Raw genomic sequence first — 18231 nt, 5'->3', positions numbered from 1 at the left:
TTAAAAGACTTCCAGCTGTTTAGCATGCCTTCATTCCTCTGGAAGGTATTTATTGTAAAACGTCTGCAGGAAATTCAGAGTTTAATTTGCAGCATCTTCATGTCATGGTTTGTTAGATTCAGAGGGTTTTTTTTGTGATAGCCTACCTTGTTTCCACCAGCAGATGGCAGTGTGTCCGCAGTCATTTCTGTTAGTGCTGACCTTTTATTTACATTAATGCTTCTGTAACTCTAACTCGGAATCGGCAAAACCAGACCAATAAGCAATAATATAGTAGTAGTAACACCCTACGTCACATAAGGTCTCAGCAGATGGTCAGTCTGTAGTGTTCACACTGTGAAACTGTCACTATGGAGACTACAAAATGTGATTTTTGAGTGTGCTGTTGATGGACACTAAAGAAAACAAGAGCTCAGATTAAGATCTCAGAAAATCAAATAAATGATTAAAAACAATTTGAAACCCATTTTGCTTTTATTTGTGTTATTTCCTGTATGAAACAGTTGTGTTTATGTTTGTACAAAGATTAGTACAGTACATGGTGTATAATACAGTAGCCTATATATATACATACTGTGTATATTACATTCTATATATAATGTGTAATGTTGAGTTGGAGAACTTAGCTGTAGTATTAATGTAGTTTTTGTTATGAGGAGCTGCTCCGGTTGGACAGGACACTGCTGTCTTTAGAATCTGAAGCTTTTTCTTAACTGCAGCTTTAAACACAACTGAACTCACGTTCAGCTTCAGCACCACGGACAGAGTCTCTCTGCAGAAGCCCCGCCCCCTCTGATTCATTCCATCAGTCTGCGTCACAGAGAGAGAGACAGGTAGAGAGAGAGACAGGTAGATAGTCAGAGACACCGGGACGGACGGACGGACACAGAGAGACAGACAGGCGGGAGGAGAGACGGGTGGTGGAGTGATGGACCCGCAGACAGATTTATGCTTCTTTTGTCTTCATGATGGTTTTTAATTTTTAGCGTTTTAACGGGAAACCGGACGGACAGACATTCAGCTCCTCCGCTGCCGCTGCAGAGAGGCTCGCGCTGGTCGGTCTGTGTGTCGTCATGGGAACGGTGCTGTCCCTGTCTCCGGGCTCGCGGAAAGCTGCGGCTCGTGGGCCGGAGAAGCTCGCGGAGCCCGCGGTGCAGAAGCCGCTGGAACCCCGCGAGGAGGAGGAAGAGGAGAAGGATGGAAAGAAGAAGAAGAAGAAGAAACGGCACCCGGTGCTGCTGCACGCGCTCAGCTGGAAGAAACGCCTCGTAGCCGCACGAGTCAAGAGGAAGGGCGGGAAGAAAGTAAAACCTGCGGTGTCCGAGCCTGGGCACGTGCAGCGGGAGCAGGCCGCCACCGACAGCCGCCATCGAGCGCTGAAGGCCGGCCACAGACACGGACCCATCCCGGTACCTGTACCCACCGTCCCGGAACACAACCAGAACCAGAACCAGAACCAGGGCAGGCCGGACCTGATCATCTCACCGCAGAGGGTGGTGGTGCAGGTGTGTGTGTGTGTGTGTGTGTGTGAGAGAGAGAGAGATGGGATTGATTTTAATAGAAAATGACACAGAGAGATATAAATCAAAATCACATATAACATTTTGAATGATCAATCAAAATGATTATCAGAAGCTTTATAAACCTGATATATGTGCCTTATTGTTTGTTAAATCATTTAAATACAGCACAGTCACGACTCAAATAGACAAGAACTAGTTAAAATATAACCTCATCAGTAGGTCTCACTATAACCGAGGAAACAATGAAACGAAAAAGGTGTCATGAAATATTATTTAATCTGGATTCTAGATGTTTCAACATTCACATTCAAACTTGATAGGGTTGAACATATATCTGTTGTTTTTCAAAGTTCTTGTCATATCAAATATTCATTGTCCAGAATCAAATATACACTTAATATGAATAAATCAATGCAAGTTTTTAGGTCATCAAGTAAATGCTACTAAATTAACATAACAATTAGTAATTGAAATTATACTGTAAAGGAAAATGTTTACAGTCAGAAACTTTTGGTATTGGCACAAACCTAAATCAGGTTTCACAGAATAATAGAATTACTCATCAGGGGTAAACAAAGGGAAATTGATCCAAACAACTACAGACTCAAAGTTTTAATGATGTTGAAATTTTTGTTGAAATTACACTGATGAGTCACAATTTCTCTTCTCTCATCTGCAGGCTTCCACAGGTGAACTCCTTCGTTGTCTTTCAGACTTTCTGTGTCGTCGTTGTGTCAAACTTAAAGAGCTGTCGTCCAATCAGATCATCCTGTGGTTCAGAAATGTTGACCGAGCGCTGCTGGTTCAGGGCTGGCAGGTGTGTGTTATCAATTGTCATGTCATCATTTAGAAAAATAGCAAAAAGCTAAAATGGAAGCAGGCCTTCTGTAACTAGTCCCTCTACCTCTGTAACTAATCCCTCTACCTCTGTAACTAGCCCCTCTATCTCTGTAACTAGCCCCTCTATCTCTGTAACTAGCCCCTCTATCTCTGTAACTAGTCCCTCTACCTCTGTAACTAGCCCCACTACTTCTGTAACTAGCCCCTCTATCTCTGTAACTAGTCCCTCTATCTCTGTAACTAGCCCCACTACTTCTGTAACTAGCCCCTCTATCTCTGTAACTAGCCCCTCTATCTCTGTAACTAGCCCCTCTATCTCTGTAACTAGCCCCACTACTTCTGTAACTAGCCCCTCTATCTCTGTAACTAGCCCCTCTATCTCTGTAACTAGTCCCTCTATCTCTGTAACTAGCCCCACTACTTCTGTAACTAGCCCCTCTATCTCTGTAACTAGCCCCTCTATCTCTGTAACTAGCCCCTCTATCTCTGTAACTAGCCCCACTACTTCTGTAACTAGCCCCTCTATCTCTGTAACTAGTCCCTCTACCTCTGTAACTAGCCCCTCTACCTCTGTAACTAGTCCCTCTATCTCTGTAACTAGCCCCACTACTTCTGTAACTAGCCCCTCTACCTCTGTAACTAGTCCCTCTACCTCTGTAACTAGTCCCTCTACCTCTGTAACTAGTCCATCTATCTCTGTAACTAGCCCCACTACTTCTGTAACTAGCCCCTCTACCTCTGTAACTAGCCCCTCTATCTCTGTAACTAGCCCCACTACTTCTGTAACTAGCCCCTCTACCTCTGTAACTAGCCCCTCTATCTCTGTAACTAGCCCCTCTATCTCTGTAACTAGCCCCTCTATCTCTGTAACTAGTCCCTCTACCTCTGTAACTAGCCCCTCTACCTCTGTAACTAGCCCCTCTATCTCTGTAACTAGCCCCTCTACCTCTGTAACTAGCCCCTCTATCTCTGTAACTAGCCCCTCTATCTCTGTAACTAGCCCCTCTATCTCTGTAACTAGCCCCTCTATCTCTGTAACTAGCCCCACTACTTCTGTAACTAGCCCCTCTACCTCTGTAACTAGTCCCTCTACCTCTGTAACTAGCCCCTCTACCTCTGTAACTAGTCCCTCTATCTCTGTAACTAGCCCCACTACTTCTGTAACTAGCCCCTCTACCTCTGTAACTAGTCCCTCTACCTCTGTAACTAGCCCCTCTATCTCTGTAACTAGCCCCACTACTTCTGTAACTAGCCCCTCTACCTCTGTAACTAGCCCCTCTATCTCTGTAACTAGCCCAACTACTTCTGTAACTAGCCCCTCTACCTCTGTAACTAGCCCCTCTATCTCTGTAACTAGCCCCTCTACCTCTGTAACTAGCCCCTCTACCTCTGTAACTAGCCCCTCTATCTCTGTAACTAGCCCCACTACCTCTGTAACTAGCCCCTCTACCTCTGTAACTAGCCCCTCTATCTCTGTAACTAGCCCCTCTACTTCTGTAACTAGTCCCTCTATCTCTGTAACTAGCCCCTCTACCTCTGTAACTAGCCCCTCTACCTCTGTAACTAGCCCCTCTATCTCTGTAATTAGCCCCTCTACTTCTGTAACTAGTCCCTCTATCTCTGTAACTAGCCCCTCTACCTCTGTAACTAGCCCCTCTACCTCTGTAACTAGCCCCACTACTTCTGTAACTAGCCCCTCTACCTCTGTAACTAGTCCCTCTACCTCTGTAACTAGTCCCTCTATCTCTGTAACTAGCCCCTCTACTTCTGTAACTAGTCCCTCTATCTCTGTAACTAGCCCCTCTAATTCTGCACCTAGTCCCTCTACCTCTGTAACTAGCCCCTCTGCTTCTGTAACTAGTCCCTCTATCTCTGTAACTAGCCCCTCTAATTCTGCACCTAGTCCCTCTACCTCTGTAACTAGCCCCTCTACCTCTGTAACTAGTCCCTCTAATTCTGCAACTAGCCCCTCTACCTCTGTAACTAGTCCCTCTACCTCTGTAACTAGTCCCTCTACCTCTGTAACTAGTCCCTCTATCTCTGTAACTAGTCCCTCTACTTCTGTAACTAGTCCCTCTATCTCTGTAACTAGCCCCTCTAATTCTGCACCTAGTCCCTCTACCTCTGTAACTAGCCCCTCTGCTTCTGTAACTAGTCCCTCTATCTCTGTAACTAGCCCCTCTAATTCTGCACCTAGTCCCTCTACCTCTGTAACTAGTCCCTCTATCTCTGTAACTAGTCCCTCTACCCCTGTAACTAGTCCCTCTACCTCTGTAAGTATCCCCTCTACATCTGTAACTAGTCCCTCTAATTCTGTAACTAGTCCCTCTACATCTGTAACTAGTCCCTCTACATCTGTAACTAGTCCCTCTACCCCTGTAACTAGTCCCTCTACCCCTGTAACTAGTCCCTCTACCCCTGTAACTAGTCCCTCTACCTCTGTAACTAGTGTCTCTACCTCTGTAACTAGTCCCTCTACCCCTGTAACTAGTCCCTCTACCTCTGTAAGTAGTCCCTCTACCTCTGTAACTAGTCCCTCTACTAGCTCCTGTAGTACTAGTAAGTAAGTAGTAGTAGTAGTACATTTGGGCAAGTAGCACTTCCAATTTCTATTTGTTGTTCGTTTGAACAACAGTGTAGTGAAAATAATACACTACTTTACACCACTGTGGTTTTTCTCTTTGGTAAATGTATTATGACTTTGTCGTGTCTTGTATTATGAATACTCTTTTTCCTGTTTCTGTAACATTAGTATTCTTTTCTCTGTAGTAGTACTACTTGTCCTGTCCCCCTGCAGGACCAGTGCTTTATCAGTCCTGCCAGTCTGGTTTTCGTTTACCTGCTGTGCAGGGAGGCGGTGGATGAGGACACGTCTTCAGAGCAGGAGCTCCATGCCACATTCCTCACCTGCCTTTACTTGGCCTACTCCTACCTGGGAAATGAGATCTCATACCCGCTCAAGCCTTTCCTGGTGGAATCTAGCCGTGATGCATTCTGGGAGCGGGCGTTGGAGCTGATTGACCAGCTGAGTGCTGATATGCTGCGAATCAACATTGACCCACACTTCTTCACCGAGGTGTTTCAGGACCTAAAGAACCAGGGAGGAGTCAGGGAGAAAGAGAAGGAGAGGGAGAAAGAGAGGGAGAGGGAGAAAGAGAAGGAGAGAGAGAAAGAGAGGGAGAAAGTGAAAGAGAAAGAGAAGGAGAAAATGAAACACAAGGAGGAGGAGGAGATTGAAAAGGAGAGGCAGGAGAGAGAGAAAGAGGAGGAGAAAGAAAACAAAGGAGGCAGCAGGATTGATGATTTGGATCGCTAAGAGGGGAACAGAGAGAGAGAACCACAGTATTATTAATGAGACACACCCGGCACCTGTCGACCTGCTGAGGTCTGAATGTAAACCGACTGCACCTGCAGCTTCAACGCCGTTGTCATGGCAACTGATGAGCAGTCCAACGTCTACTAAACACAGTCTGATCGATCACGACCTTTGACCTTCTGCTGAGGAGAGACTGAAACATGGACACTAGCTCACTTTAACTGCATGCTGTCAATGAAAACCAATAGTATCTTCTGATTGTACCATCGTGGATGTAGACAAGTTACCATGGCAACCTAGCATATGTTCTCCAGCCTTATTTGATTTAGTTACATAACTTAAGATAGCTTTATGTGTCAGTAAGTGCTGCAGGAAGGTATTTAGTACAACTGGGGGGGGAGGGGGGGATGTTGTTGACAACAGAGACAGAAAACATCACAGAACTCATTGATCAAAGAAAAAAGAAACTGAAAGATGCTCTACAAGGAATCAAAATAGACACCAACCCTAACCACCAAAACTTTTTCATCAGTGATTTCTAAAACTGTTTCACACCAAATGCACCAGATATAATTGTACAAAGGTTAGTGTAGGTTTGTGTGTTTGGGGTCAAAATTCTGTGTAGTTTAGATTTGGCTGAAACCGTGGTGGAAATCAGGACAGTTTGTGTTGCTACAGCTCCAACAGAGCACAGCCATTGTGTTCATAGGCACAGATTCTGTGGGAGTTTGGGCAGCAACAGGGAAATCAAACATCTTATTCCACTACAAGAACTTTTAGACCCGTAACCTGCAGGCTGCCACAGCCAGTATATGTATGAAGAACTGGTAAGGCTTTGGTTCTATGCTTCTTGTTTCATCTGTGTTGTTTCCATGTGATGAGTTATAACCGTCATTATGATGACATGAATGTTTGTCTCCAGCTGCAGTAGCAGTTTAATAGAGTGGATTAGAGAGAAGGAGACTGACTCGGTAGCAGCTACCGCCCAGCTGGCCAGATCAGAATATCACCTATATTGAAACTTTTCCTGCAGTGACAAGCTAAACATGTATCCTGTGACATTAATTGTCATGTTGCAAATAAGCTGTTGCATTCCTTCTCAGCAGATAGTACATAAACAAGGACTTAGTACCAACTCCTGAGCAGAGTCCACATCTAGTTCAGGAACTCGTCTCAAAAGTGAGAACCAGAGACAATGGTTAAATTTAACCATTACAGGGTGCTGAGTTCCTGTATAGTGGAAAAGGCTTACATCTGCAATGGGAACATAACAGGAGAATGTTATGCTCCCATAGTCAGCTATGTTGGGCAATCCCTGTGAAATAATACATTTTGCACCCATCTGTCAATTGGAAATAATGACCCTGCTCTGTGCCACACACTGACTTATTTCAGTCAAATTCAAGTTATTTTAAATTTGATTAAATGTGTCATGCCACTGAAATCTCAAAAATACTTTGTGAAATTTCTCCCCCATATGACCCACAGAGATACAGGAAGCATCTCAAACTGATTTCTAAGGTTATAAAAATAACATAACGCAGACAGATGACCCTGTATGTGCCAATACTTCCTTTAGTTTCTCCTTAGTTTTCATTGATATGGCTGTTAATGCAACAGTTAGCTGAGTTTGGGGAATTCCTTGAGATGAATGAACTAAGAATAAAACTATAAATATTTATGTTTTAACTTAGTTTCCTCTAAAGAAGCTTCCCTCTGATCATAGGTATCAGGCAGTGTTTAAAAAGTCTTTTACTTATGACCTCTCTGAGGTTACTCTTAAGTTTCAGAGGCCTGTAACGTAGTGCTATATTATTTTGCAAGAAAGAATTGAAGATTAGCATGAAGTCTGGAAAACATAATAATTTTGTATATTTTTATATTATTTATTAATTTCTCAACCTTTACAGATGTCCTGATTTCCACATTAGGAACCACTTTACAGCGTTCTGGTCTTTGATGAGCGTTTTTTGTCACCAAGCAGAGATAACTTTATGTTAAATCAAGTCAAGTCAATTTTATTTATATAGAGCCAAACCATAACAGAAGTCATCTCAGGGCACTTTTCACATAGAGCAGGTCTAGACCATACTCTTTAATTTACAGATACCCAACATTCCCCCTTGAGCCGCGACTGCAGCGAGGAAAGAAACCTTGCTGATTTACAGTTGTATGGACGTTACAGTGTGTATCAGCTTCTCACCAGTAAATTTCCCTCAAATCAACATCCAAGTATCAATTATGAAACTTATATTTTTCTGAAACTTCCAATAAATGCAGATTATATGGAAGTGTTTAAAAAGCAAATAAACACAGCTGCCTCCCGACAGCTAAAGCCATTCACCAAAATGTACCAGTAGATAACTGAGTTAGTTATTAAACACACAGGGTGAGGGTGTGACAGCCTGAATGCCTGCGAGTTGTAATCATTATTACCTTTGACCCTATATGACAGATACTAAGACTTTGTATTCAGAGCCGCCTACTACATACTACCAACGAATGCATACAACGCATTCATACTAGTATGCAAGTCGATTTAATTTGCAGTATGCTTGGCAAGGCTTAGCCAGTTTCCGAGTTTGTAAATCAGAACTAAACAATAGCACAGCTAATAGCAAACCACCGCTACTGTGTAGCATCCCCTCATGCTCTAATAAAAGAAAAAGCTATAAATGTGGGTTTTCATGATTTTCCCAAAGATGAACATTCACCTGAGAGATGTATGTGTGTGAAATGCTAGAGGGCTCTAAATTTGACATGAAGGCTTTTAATTTGAAATGGATACAGGAAATGGCAGCATTTGGCTGACCAGTGGTGTAACTTGATCACTCAGTCAGTTGTTGACCCAATCCCAATGTCCCTCCAAAGCCTTAAGCCCTGAACCATCACAGACTTATTTGACATCACCTGGGAAGTGTTAGAGTGTGAGAGGCTGCAAGGGCTCAAAATGGTTTAAAATAGGAAATGGGACAGCACTTTGCAACATATCACGTTACCTTGATGACACCAAAACATGTTAAGTATGATTCACATGTAACATCTTGGGTACGATTTTGGGTTTGGGGCTTTTTATTTTATGTTTTTTACTTTCTTCATGGCCAACACACTTCAAAGATTCAATATTCTATACTTTATTGCCATATCAACATGATTGATTGGAATTTTGTCTTAGTGAGGTTATTAAAACCACTCACTCATAAAGCACATAATACATTAAACAAAGTATAAAACAGACAGGTAATATCCAACCCATAAAATAATCATGTGCATGACAGTCAAGTAAGGGACTGAGTGCCTGATTTGAACGTCTTCCAGGCTCTTGTCTTACAGAGTGGATGACAGGTGATTGCCAAATAATCAACTTACTTGTTTTTGTCAAAACAGCATCATTAAGCAAAAATTAAAATAAATGGTTGATGAATAAACTAGGTGTGTAATATAACCTCTGTTTGCATTCCTCTGATTTCACGTTTTTCATGTGCCATCTTAAATCTTTGTTAATATAGTGTTTCTTTGTAGATTTAGCTGTACCAGCGCACCCACTATGCCAGGCTGAACACCCATGTACCAGTTTGTTCACTGTTTTTTTTTGGTTTTTTAACTCTTCTGGGCTTCCCCTGGTAACCCCATATTTTAATCCTGATTTAACGTCACAATGCTATGAACTGTGGGTAATTCCATCAGGCAAAGTCTGCAGGAATGCAAACTTACAGAAAATGTACATAAAAGACTCAAAATGTCTGCTGGAGAGCCCTCATGCACTTGATGAATTGAAAGTGGGACAGCCCCAAGCCCTCATGGATTTAGCAGGAATGCACCTCAAAGTCCATGAGTCCTTGAGTGTGGACATTGAGATTGGGTTGTGTGACTGTTCCAGTGCTTTGCATTGTGGGACACAGTAGGTGAGGTAGACTGGTCGAATGCATACTGTTGTTAAGTTTTTTTTCCGAATAGATACAACATGTGGGTATTTTTGGCATACTGCAGATTTTGCTTTTGTTTGCATAGTGCATACTACATGCTACATTTTGGCCAAATCAGTACATACTGCTAGTATAGCAGGTGGTTTCGAATGCAGCCTTTGTCTGCCCCTCATGATGGATGCATTGTGGGATGTAGTTCAGCAGCTGAACTTGATTTAAAGATTCAAAGAATCATCACAAAATCAAAGCAGCAACTTTGGTTGCTGTTTGGTATGTTTTTCTCCAGCATCTTGTAGTAGTAACACAAAATGGCCACTCAGCAGCCATGATAAAAACAGCAGGTCATGTTATCTTGTGATCAGCTGATATGAGTTTGATGTTGTCTGTCTCTGTTGTCTGCAGGCTGAATGTAAACCGGTTAGGTTACCTGAACTGTGCCAACTGTTTTCTATAGAAATCAAACCACCGACATAAACAACACAAGCCCCCTGAGTGCCTGTTGCCTGTTATTTCCTTTGTTCACTTTACCCTGCTGTATTGTATTGTATTGTATTCTATTTCATCCTATTCAATCCTACACCGCCAAGGTAAAACACAGAATGTACATATTAAAGTTGCATTACCTTTTGATGTTTGTCTTAGGTCATGAAAAGCATTTTACCATAAAATGTGTAATCGTGTGAAAGGCTTTTGAAGTTAGCAGTAAATGTGTCATGGCTTTAGTTATTGATATGGCCATGGCTGTGGTTGTAGTTGTAACATTAGCATTGGGTATGATTGGCTTGGCACCTAAGCAGCATTAAAGCAACACATTCTCCCAGGATTTGAACCTGCTACTGCTATCAGATATGACAGATGTGTCACCAATACCCCTCAGCAGTTCAGGTTGACGGCAATACTCAGCCAACTCAATCGTGACAGACCACTGCACTGGCTTGTATTTAGTGCTACTATTCAAAGTTAATTTGGCAACAGCAATAGCTACAACCACAGCCATAGTCATGGCAGCTAATACCTGTAGTTATAGTCATGTACATGGTCTAATCACAGCTATAACCACAACCTGTCATAATCACAGAAGCAACCTAACCCCACATTAGGTTACCATAACTACTAATCTGCTATTAATCCAATAAAGTTTTGTTTCATCACCCAAACTTCGCCCATCCCCACAGCCAGATACAGCTGTGTTCACCTGGAAGAGCAAGGTAAAGCCAGGTACATCTGGGTTCGACAAGGTAAAGCCAGGCTAAGTAAGGTGTACTGGGTGCTGTCTGGGTTTCCTGTGAATGTACAAATAGATACAGCACTGGATGTGCCTGTTCTCACTGCAGTCAAAGGTGGTGAATATGGCTACAGTGGGAACTCGGCTCTACAACTTTTACTACTGTTGTGGCAGCCTAGTCTGAGCAGGGATGCTTTTTACATAGGGAATGTATGATTTATTTAACGGGACCTATTATGCTTTTCTGTATATTCAGACATATATATATATAATGCCACAGTGTTGGATGTTGATGTTAAAAGTGGCCGACGTGTCACATAATGAGGTATATGTATGTATCAGTAATCCCTGTGAGCAAAAAGCAGTGGCTTCAGACTTCTCTGGATGCTTTGTTTCCAACAGTTTTTTCTACTTTCAGCCTGAGTTGATGTTGGCTGGTGACATATTTCTTTATATGGTCAGCTGCTCCGCACACAGTACATCAGTTCACTGCTCCGCTAACATTATGATGTTTTTACATGCTGAGCCACGACTCCATTACACAACAGGGCAAAATAAAATGAGTAGTTTACCTGTTGGAGGTGTGCTGGTTGTCTGCAGCTCTTCATCAAACATCATCATCACGGTGGCTGTTTCTGCTTGTACTCTTCCTCACTGCATTATTTCTAACTGATCCGCTCAACAAACAGCTACAAATATCTCCACATGTTGTCTCAACTGGTTTTTAGCGCCACTAACGAAGCTCTGCTAATTCAGTGAGGAACACATTTCACATCCTGTAAATTCTTCACAATAAAACTCAATCATTATTTAGTAATTGAAAAGCTTTTAATTTGAAGCAGTAAAGCAGGAAATGTTGGGTTTGCATTGGCAGTAACTTAACAAGACCCTGATGCATAAAGCTGGCCAATCAGAACAGTGTGCTCATCGGGAGGGAGGCCTTAAAGAGACAGGAGCTCAAATGGACTGTAAGGAGACAGTGTATATTAAGGGCCGCATAAAGAGCCAGTATAAGACAAATAAGGAGTTATTTGAACTGTGAATCATGCAAAGCTACTCTAATGGAGTCCAAAAATTAAAGTTTAGAGCTGGAAATGAGCATAATAGGTCCTCTTTAACATTTCATTTTCAGTGGGTGACTGAAACTGTAGTGGTTGCTCATAGAAATAAGAATCAGACAGACAGATAGACAGAAGCAGTCTTAGTATGCAATTCAAACTACAGATGTGCTACAGCATGTGTATTTTTGTGTCACTGCAGTGAATCATCACTGCTCTGGTTTTGTGAATAACGGAGGCCAAAGTCACATGATGCACCTCCTCTCGCTACCAATTGGTCTAAATTTGCTGCAGAGAAGGAGAGACAGACAGAGGGAGGGACGAGGAAAAAGAAAGAAAAGTGAGGTAGAGAGATGTTGAGAGATAAATAAGGAAATGTGTGAGAAGGCTCCAGAGAAAGAAGAAAAAAATGGACATAGGTTAAGGTAAAGGAGATAAAAGAGTAGTTGAGATCAAGTTAGATAAAATGAAAGTGATATTTCCATTCAACAAATGAGACTCAATGATTCCTTAATTCAAGAAAGTTTCTGCTGTTCAGCTCCTCCTAACCCTAACCCTAACCCTGAAGAGAGAGATGTGAGGATGGAGGAGTTATATTCATCTGACAGCACATCCTCACTCATTCCAGCATTAGCTTGAGAAGATGACAACAACTCAAAACCCTAACAAAGTCTCAATGTACAGCATAAACAAGAGTGTATCTAAAATGTACAATTTGTAGGAAATAAAAACTGAGGTGGCAGATGATGGTAGGAAGTGAACACTTGAAGATAATCAGTGTTTGGAGAAGGTAGAATTTCTTTTTGTGCATGTACTCCAGTGTGTTGTACATAAAAACATATAAAAAAGAAGCATTCAGGTGCAGTTTAACCATGATTACCGCAACATTGTATGAACCATGAAGGAATGATTGCCCTTTCTGTCGGGGCTCTGGCTGGGTCTCTAGCTTTTCTCCTTGTGTTTCTGTTTTTTTTTCCCTGGGCTATTCTCATTTCTTTATTTTGTGCCTCCTCGTCTCCTCTCTCCCCTGTCCTCCGACCCATGACCTGGAAATCGATCTCAGTGCGTCATGTTTAAGGATGTCTGAATTCCTAAAATGCATCTGGAGGAGAGGAGCGAGGAGAGAGGAGGCTTGCCAGAGGAGCTATAAGTGAGGATGCACAGGTGTATCCTTTGCGGAAGAACCCGTGACGTATAAAAGAGGCGAGACACACAGGTGGAATATACAAACCATTTGTAGTGCTTCACACAATAAAAAATATATATATGTATATATATATATATATATATATATATATATATATATATATGTGTGTGTGTGTGTGTGTGTTAAATAAAATAGAACAATATGACATCCATACATTCTTGTTATATCATATATGATCACGTTGTGATTTGAATTAAAAGTAAATATATAAGTCATCATGAACACTGTTCTTCTCATCTGTCAGAGATCATAAAATACAGCAGTAGGCTGTAACACAACAATGGACAGATGATGCAGCTCTGCCGCATGTTTATATTTAATTGACATGACAGCTCTGAGGCAAGGATGTCTCTTTTTGTTAAATACCTTTTGCCTCGACTTCTCTTCCCTCGTGTCTCTTCCTTGCCTCCTCTGCTTGCATCTCAGGTGGGAGGGACTAAGATGTGAGGAGAGGAGGCAAGGAAAGGAATTGAGGATGTACAAACTGAGAAATGAGAAGAGGGGCCTGTTTTTCCTTGTGTCTCCTCCTCCCCTGTCTGTTTGTGTGTGTAAGTGGGCTGGTTTCCCTGACCTGGCACCTGGGTTCAATTCCACTCCTGTCTACAATCAGCTCATCAAGCCACAGCTCAAATACCCCGGCTTTCCTTTCACTCATCGCCAGATTGTTCAGTCACCTTGTGGCGATCAATCCCACAGAATAAAAAAATAATAATAATAAGGATTTGAAAGTTTTGTATCAGTTTGGTATCTGTACTATGTTCGTGACTAAGCAAATACCTTACATTCATGCTTTAAATATATGTTATGTTTTGGTATGCGATTGCCCATTTTGTTTTTTGTTGTTTTTTTTACTTACTTCCACACCCCACTAGTCCAGTCAGCCAGTGAGTTAGCTCCACGTTGCCACTCCCTCGGAGTCCAGCCTCTTCCGTTTTTCGTACCAGGAGATTTAATTCAGTATGGCGGGAGTCGCCGGCAGGTGAACAGCAGGAGAGAAACCCTCGTGAGTCATCCATGTCCGGAGTAAGCCTATCCTTGGCCATCAGCGCGCGTTTCAGTCCGCGTCGTTAAAATCCACCTTGGTTGCCCTCGAGCCGTGGATACTGCAGCCTCTCTTCTTATCTCCACGAACACACCGAACCGTCCGTGTTTTCAACTCCGGACAACGCACGTTTCCACACGTCCCCTGAACCATGAGTCGGCTAAAGCCGGGTGACTTCACTGTGCTCTTTTCGTTATCTTTTCTTCTTTTTGACTGGGCTTTTGGGGTTGGTAGGACGGTGAAAAGCTGAACTGATTTCCTTATTTTGAGTTTTGTTTGGAATTAAGGGAAAACCCGAGGCGGATTATTTTGTTTGAGAACTGGACTGTTTGAAACTGAACTGTATTGAGAAACGGGAAAAACCCGGAACGGAGCACTATTTTTGTTTATGGACCTGGACTGATTTGTTGAAGAGTTTTGTTTTTTTGTGTGAGTGCTCTAATATAATTTTGGGAAATTCAAATGGTGGTGTGTTTGGCCTTATTCACTTTATTTAAGTGTTCATTTTGTGTTATTTATATTGTTTATACAATACCAAAAGGTCTTTTGAAAGCATTTTTTTTAGGGTCATGAGTTAACCATGTATCCTTTGGCGCCCAATGTTAAAAGAACCCTAAAATACTAAAAAAAAAAAAAAAACAGGACTATGTTGTGGAAAAAAGTGTTTTGCATGTGAACAAACAAACAAACAAACAAACAAAAAAACTGCAAACAATCATTATTGGTTGTGGGTTGTGTTTGCGTCTCAGTACAAAGGATGGCTTCAGCTCTGGAGGATATCTTGAACTTCCCCTCTGAGGCTCACAAAACAGGACCTGAAACAGAAAGTTCTGTTAGTTGGTGGAGTATTAAAGGACCCTCTACCAATCTCTGGTTCACCTATGACAAATCACTCTTTATTGGACATGGATTTGTGTGGGGACTCCGACTTGATGCTACCTTTGCTCGCTCTGCCACAAGGTGGTGCTGCTTCATCGGAGGCCACCACTGGGTCAGGGCTCAAGCACTTGGCCCAGGAATCTTTGCATATAAGCATCCAGGAAGGATTCCAGTCCCTTTCAGAGGCACAGAGCAACCATAAGGATGAACTCAAGCTTGCTCTAGGTGTTGTAACCAAGGATCTTACGGCATACTATGATGAGCAACTGCGGCAGTTGAGATCGGCCATGGATAAACAGTTCAATTATGTACGCGAACAGTACTCGGTTACATTGAACTGGCGCTTGCAAAGCCACCATGCAGACCTATTAAAGGCGATGAAGGAAACCCTAAGCCCTGTGTTACAGAATATCACGCACTTACAGTCTGAGGTCTGGAAGTGCTCCCAACATTTGGAGGGGATGGTGGGTGAAATGTCCACCATGAGAACACAGAATCTCCGTGTGTCAGCACTAGCCGATGCCTTGGTTCAAACTAGTCCTGGTAGTGATCAGGCGGCACTTCCCCAGCGGCATCGGCTGAAGTCGACAATGCATGCAGGAGTGTTGGAGAGTCCGCCGTGTTCACCAGATGATTCTCCCATTTCAGGGGATTTGGGCCGCCGTTTCATGGGGAAATGTCCCCTTAAATTGCAGTTTCCTATCTTTGGCGGGATGGAGGACAACCCTGACCCTCTGTTGTACTTGGACAGATGTAAAGATTTCTTGGCTCTCAATCCGCTGACTGATGGGGAACTGATGGTGACTTTCAGGAATGTCTTGTTTGGTACTGCGAGGGATTGGTGGGATGTGACTCATGCAACTACTCATTCATGGAAAGACTTCCAGTCCAAGTTCCTTTCTGCTTTCCTGTCTGAGGACTATGAGGATGAGCTGGCAGAAAGAGTGCGGACACGGGTTCAAGGAGAGGATGAGAGCATAAGAGACTTTGCTTACCTGTATCGTTCATTATGCTGTCGCTGGAGGCCTGACATTACAGAGGAGGCTGTCATTAAACTCATCCTCAGGAACATCAATCCCCATATGGCCAGCCAACTGCGAGGCAGGGTGGAAACAGTGGAGGAATTGGTCAGATTGGGGCAGCAGCTGGAGAAGGACAAACTGAGCCAGGCACAATATGACCTGCCGAAGAAGCAGGGGAGCAAACTGAAGGAAAAAGGAGAACCAACACAGACACCCTCTCCACCACCACAGTCTGTAACCACTACACGACCTAGCACCTCCTCTCAAGTGAGTTGTTGGCGTTGTAAAGGGAGCCATCCTCCTTATGCGTGTCCGACTTTCAATAATCAGAAAAGGAACAAACCTCCGGCCTTGGCACAACATCAACATCAGCAATTAGGGTCCAAAGGGATGACTCATCCATCTGCAAGTGCTCTTGGTCCATCAGTAGAGCAGTCCCCATCACCTTCCCCCTGTCTATCCTTCACGCCTGCCTATAGGCACAGTGCTGCTCCCACTTTCGGCAGCCCACTACCACAGCAGTTAAAGGTGCCTCTCACCATCGGCTCCTGGGAAGGGACAGCCATTCTGGACACAGGATCATCATACACATTGCTAAATGAAAACCTGTGGATGAGCATTAAACCACCTGCATCCAGACTTACCCCATGGTCAGGCGTCCCCTTGTACCTGGCAAATGGGAAACAGGAGCATCCTCTTGGATGGACAGATATGGAGATCTGCCTGCATGGGAAGACCTGGTTAATACCCATGGTTGTGCTGTCTCCTCAGGCACTAGCATTCTCTGTCATACTGGGACTGGATTTTGCGTTTTTCAGTGGGATGCACATTGATGTGGCAGGTGGCACTTACTGGTTCCGCGGAGAGATGGGAGGTACTTTTTTCAAGTGTGTCACCCCGGCACATCAGAGGGGGAGGGGGCTGGCAACCATGTTGTCCTCTTCCTGGCAAATGCTCCGGAGATTTTACAACCTCAATTACCAGACATGACAGATCTTTTTGAGAAGGCAGTTCAAGGCTCACACCTGGAGGAGCAAATGAGAGAGAGACTTCTGGAGATGCTGTATTATAACATCAATGTCTGCACTACCAAAGTCGGGCGCACAGGACTACTCAAACATCAAATGTTCATGACGGAGGATATGCCAATAAAACAGAAACCCTACCATCTCTCTCCACCAAAACAGAAGGTTTTAAAGGAGCTTCTGGATGAAATGCTGGAAAGTAAAGTTATAGAACCTTCATCCTCCCCATGGGCTTCTCCAGTGGTGATCGTCCCCAGGAAAAGTGGAAAGCCTAGGTTCTGTGTAGATTACAGAAAACCCAATGCCAGAACTCTCACTGATGCCTATCCCCTCCCTACCATCCAGGAAATCCTTGAGTCCCTTGCTGGAGCCACTGTATTCACTGCTCTGGATCTCAACAGTGGATACTGGCAAGTGGAGATGGATCCAAAATCCCGAGCCATGACCGCTTTCATCTGTCCATACGGCCTATTCCAGTTCAAGGTGATGCCCTTTGGCCTGAAAAACGCACCAGCCACCTTCCAGCGGCTTATGGACACTGTCTTGGGCGAACTCAAGGGAGAAACTTGTTTTGTGTATCTGGATGACATCATCATTTACTCCAACTCCTGGCAGCAACATTTCAGGGATGTCCAAACCATCATGGACAAGCTTAGGCAGGCAGGGCTCACTGTTAATGTAAAGAAGAGTAAGTTCTTCCGTACCTCTCTGACATTCCTTGGACACGTTGTGTCAGCACAGGGGATTCAGGTGGAGCCAGAGAAAAACCAGGCTGTCCAGAACTTCCCTGTGCCCACCAACAGGAAATCTCTGGAGCGGTTCCTGGGAATGGCGGGATGGTACCATCGGTTTGTGCCAAATTTTTCACAAATTGCAGAGCCCCTCAATGCCTTGAAAAGGAAGGGGGTCAAGTTCTGCTGGTCCCCTGAATGTCAAACTGCCTTCGATACTCTCAAAAAGCACCTAACGAATCCTCCTATCCTGGGACATCCGAACTTTGATCTTCCATTCCTGGTTTACACCGATGCCAGTGAGGTAGGGCTGGGTGCAGTGATTGTTCAACGCACTAACAATGGGACCGAAGAAATCCTGGCTTATGGCAGCCGCAGCCTTAACCCAGCTGAAAAAAACTACTCCACTACAGAGCTGGAGTGTCTGGCTGTGGAGA

General features: G+C 43.5%; 1 protein-coding gene across 1 annotated transcript; it reads left to right on the top strand.

Moving 5' to 3' along the window:
- Positions 1-1073: 1073 nt before the first annotated feature.
- Positions 1074-5490, top strand: LOC121892397 (cyclin-dependent kinase 5 activator 2-like; the record flags this gene model as incomplete). The annotated part of the gene is made up of 3 exons (XM_042405434.1): positions 1074-1505; positions 2203-2340; positions 5161-5490. Coding segments are annotated over exons 1-3 (900 nt in total), but the record flags the coding sequence as incomplete, so codon positions are not given.
- Between the last annotated feature and the right edge of the window lie 12741 nt (positions 5491-18231).

This window comes from Thunnus maccoyii, chromosome 24 (genome assembly GCF_910596095.1).
Source record: "Thunnus maccoyii chromosome 24, fThuMac1.1, whole genome shotgun sequence".
NCBI classification, from domain to species: domain Eukaryota; kingdom Metazoa; phylum Chordata; class Actinopteri; order Scombriformes; family Scombridae; genus Thunnus; species Thunnus maccoyii.
Note: the sequence above shows the minus strand (reverse complement) of the source record. Positions and strands in the feature narration are given on the sequence as shown.